Source organism: Phytophthora infestans, genomic scaffold (assembly GCF_000142945.1).
Source record: "Phytophthora infestans T30-4 supercont1.107 genomic scaffold, whole genome shotgun sequence".
In the NCBI taxonomy this organism is placed as follows: domain Eukaryota; phylum Oomycota; class Peronosporomycetes; order Peronosporales; family Peronosporaceae; genus Phytophthora; species Phytophthora infestans.
This window is the reverse complement of record NW_003303652.1, coordinates 9,368-11,959: the sequence shown is the minus strand read 5'-3', so window position 1 is coordinate 11,959 and position 2,592 is coordinate 9,368. Positions and strand designations below refer to the sequence as shown.

The following is a 2,592-nucleotide window of genomic DNA, read 5'->3' as shown; positions in this document are numbered from 1 at the left end:
TCTTACGACGCGAAGATAAGACGGGAACGCCTGAGACAATGATAGCGCACTCTTCGTTCCTGGTGAGTTATTACTATCCGACGGCAGGGCTAGAGAAAGCGGCGCAGGACATTGACGACGAAGTGCTGTATGAAGAACAAGTCTACGATAAAGTTGAAGACGGAGGTGCAGTCGACTATGATGAGGAGACAGGAGCGCCTGTATTTGCAGCGACGGCAGGCCGGCATGCAGGTGGAAATTCGAAGAAGAGAAGCCGAGCAGTGGGCACAGAAAGGAAAACCTTCGGTGCGAGTGGCCAGTTGGTGGAGTTACGACGACGGCGAAGACGGAATCGAGCTGGGCAATTCGTCCTGGCGTACGAACTCCGCGGTAGCAACGGCAAGCGAAGGAACGAAGCGGAATGTTGAGCGACGATAGGTGTCGGCCGAGGAGTACGATAAGCTGCTCGACGCCGACAGGGTCGTGGAAGACCCTGATGATGAGGAAGTCGTGTAAGGAGACGCGATCACGTCCGGGTGCAGCACGACAACAGAGTGACGAAGAACGAAGTGGCGTGCGCGAAGGCAGGCAGCTGCCGGATCACTGTAGGACGGACAATGAAGAGAACGACGACAGCTGGTTGAAGTATAGCGGGCCAGACCCGGGATCTGTTGGTTCGACACAATGGTGTACGGCCAACGGAAGACAGAGAACGGAATCTGGTGCGGAGAAGACAGTACGAAATCTGCGGCGTAGAGCAGAGGACGAGGTCTGCGGTGAAGAGCACGGAACGAGAAACAGTTGCGGTGACGGGTGGCTAGTGCCCAGTAGCCGACCAGACGAGAGACGAACGCCAGTGAGTGACTTGACCCGTGAGTCAAGCGCGCATTGGACCAGACGAACGCCAGCAAGCAACTCGACCCGTGCGTCGAGTGCGAGTTGGACCAGACGAACGCCAGCGAGCGACTTGGCCCGTGAGCCGAGTGTGAGTTGGACCAGACGAAATGAACGCCAGCGAGCGACTTGACCCGAGCGTCGAGTGTGAGTTGGACCAGACGAGCGAACGGACGGACGTGGTGTACCGCGGCAACAGAGTTTGGTGAGTGAGCGGCAAAAGGAGCTGTGTCTCCCCTGTGTACGGCGCATATAGCGGTACCTCGAGGGTGCGCCGAGCTTGCGTGTCTAATAGCAGGACAACTGGTCATTCGGGCGCAACGACGTCAACAGACTGAGTCGCAGGGCATTAGGTAGGACGATTGCATTTGATTGAGTAGTTGAAACGAAATAAAGTAGGTGTTTCTGTCTAAGAGGCAGACACCGGCGCGGAGCACAAAAAGACTCCGTCGGCCATCCAGACTTTGGATATAATCAGCGCTGGGCGACCAACCGGGGAGCCGAAGACACGTTAAAACATATTAGCCGGGCAAGAATGATATTTAAACCTTAAATTAACCCTTTTAGCCCCGCCCCCTGTATAAAACAGGATGAAATATCGATGTATTTTGCTACATACAACTTCTAAGTCTTTATATACAGATTACAAGTGACGCATGCAAATAAAAAAAATAATGTTATGTAGCTAAGATTATTCGCGGCCACGAAATCTCGAGATTTGGCACCTTTCGCGAATCGGATGGACACGAGAGAACAAGATCGCCATACCAAAACGAAGGCACATTGAGTAGCTTACGTGGACCAAGCTCTGGGCCAAGCTGAAGAAGTTGGGGTGACAGCTCGTGAGTCCTAAAGGGCTATCTAATGATTACCGAAACTTGACACCTGATGCCTGGGCAAAAAGACCAAACGTAACGCATCTCGTTGGTTTCTTTGATGGGGCCGACGATGTGTGAAAGCACTTACACGTAGAATGTATGTATATTTACGACTTACAAACGCTACAGCTACTTACAAGGTCTAAATGTTGTACGACGAGGCCCCACCTACCAAGCGACCCGCCTTCGTATTCATTGCTACCGCTGATCTACCAGACAAAGCGTCAACCACTGCCGCTTCGCCACCCCGCTCTGCCGAAAACTAACTCAGAGCTCTATGCCAACGCACCGACAGTCCACCGGTCAGTACACCGACCGAGACGCCGGCCAAAGCGCCAGCCAACACGCTGACCAAGACTCCGACTAAGTCGCCGCCCAGTTCGCCTGCCAAGCCGACAGCCACGCCACCTGCTAAGTCGCCCGCTAAAACGCCGTCGGCGTCTCCAGCAAAAACACAGCCCAAACCTCGTGTCAGGTCGCCGGCTAAGCCACCCACTACTCGAATGAAAAGGGCAGTTACTCCTACAGCTACAGCGCCTGTAGTGACTGTGGAACGACGTGGACTTCCGCTTCGGAGTGCACGCCCGGCAGCTCAGGCGGTTGATATATTGGCCGGCAACGATCGGATGAGCTCCGGAGATGAGGATGAGTACGGAATGAGCGACGACGATATATCTGACGTTTAAGACACCAGTGATGGCACTGAAGCCGAATGGGGTGAAGTAATATCGATGAAGCGGATCCTGGGAATCTCTCCGTCGGTACCATATTCGACAGTATTAGCAAGGAGGAATTGAGTGAGCATGCGGCGACTGACTGGGCAACCTACTTCGAAGACGAA

The 2,592-nt window shown here is 53.8% G+C and overlaps 1 protein-coding gene across 1 annotated transcript; it reads left to right on the top strand.

The window, feature by feature from the left end:
• Nucleotides 1–1,809: 1,809 nt before the first annotated feature.
• Nucleotides 1,810–2,437, top strand: PITG_19481 (uncharacterized protein; the record flags this gene model as incomplete). Its single annotated transcript, XM_002896029.1, has 2 exons — nt 1,810–1,823; nt 2,047–2,437. 2 exons carry the CDS (start codon nt 1,810–1,812, stop codon nt 2,435–2,437), a joined length of 405 nt encoding a protein of 134 aa, XP_002896075.1.
• Between the last annotated feature and the right edge of the window lie 155 nt (nt 2,438–2,592).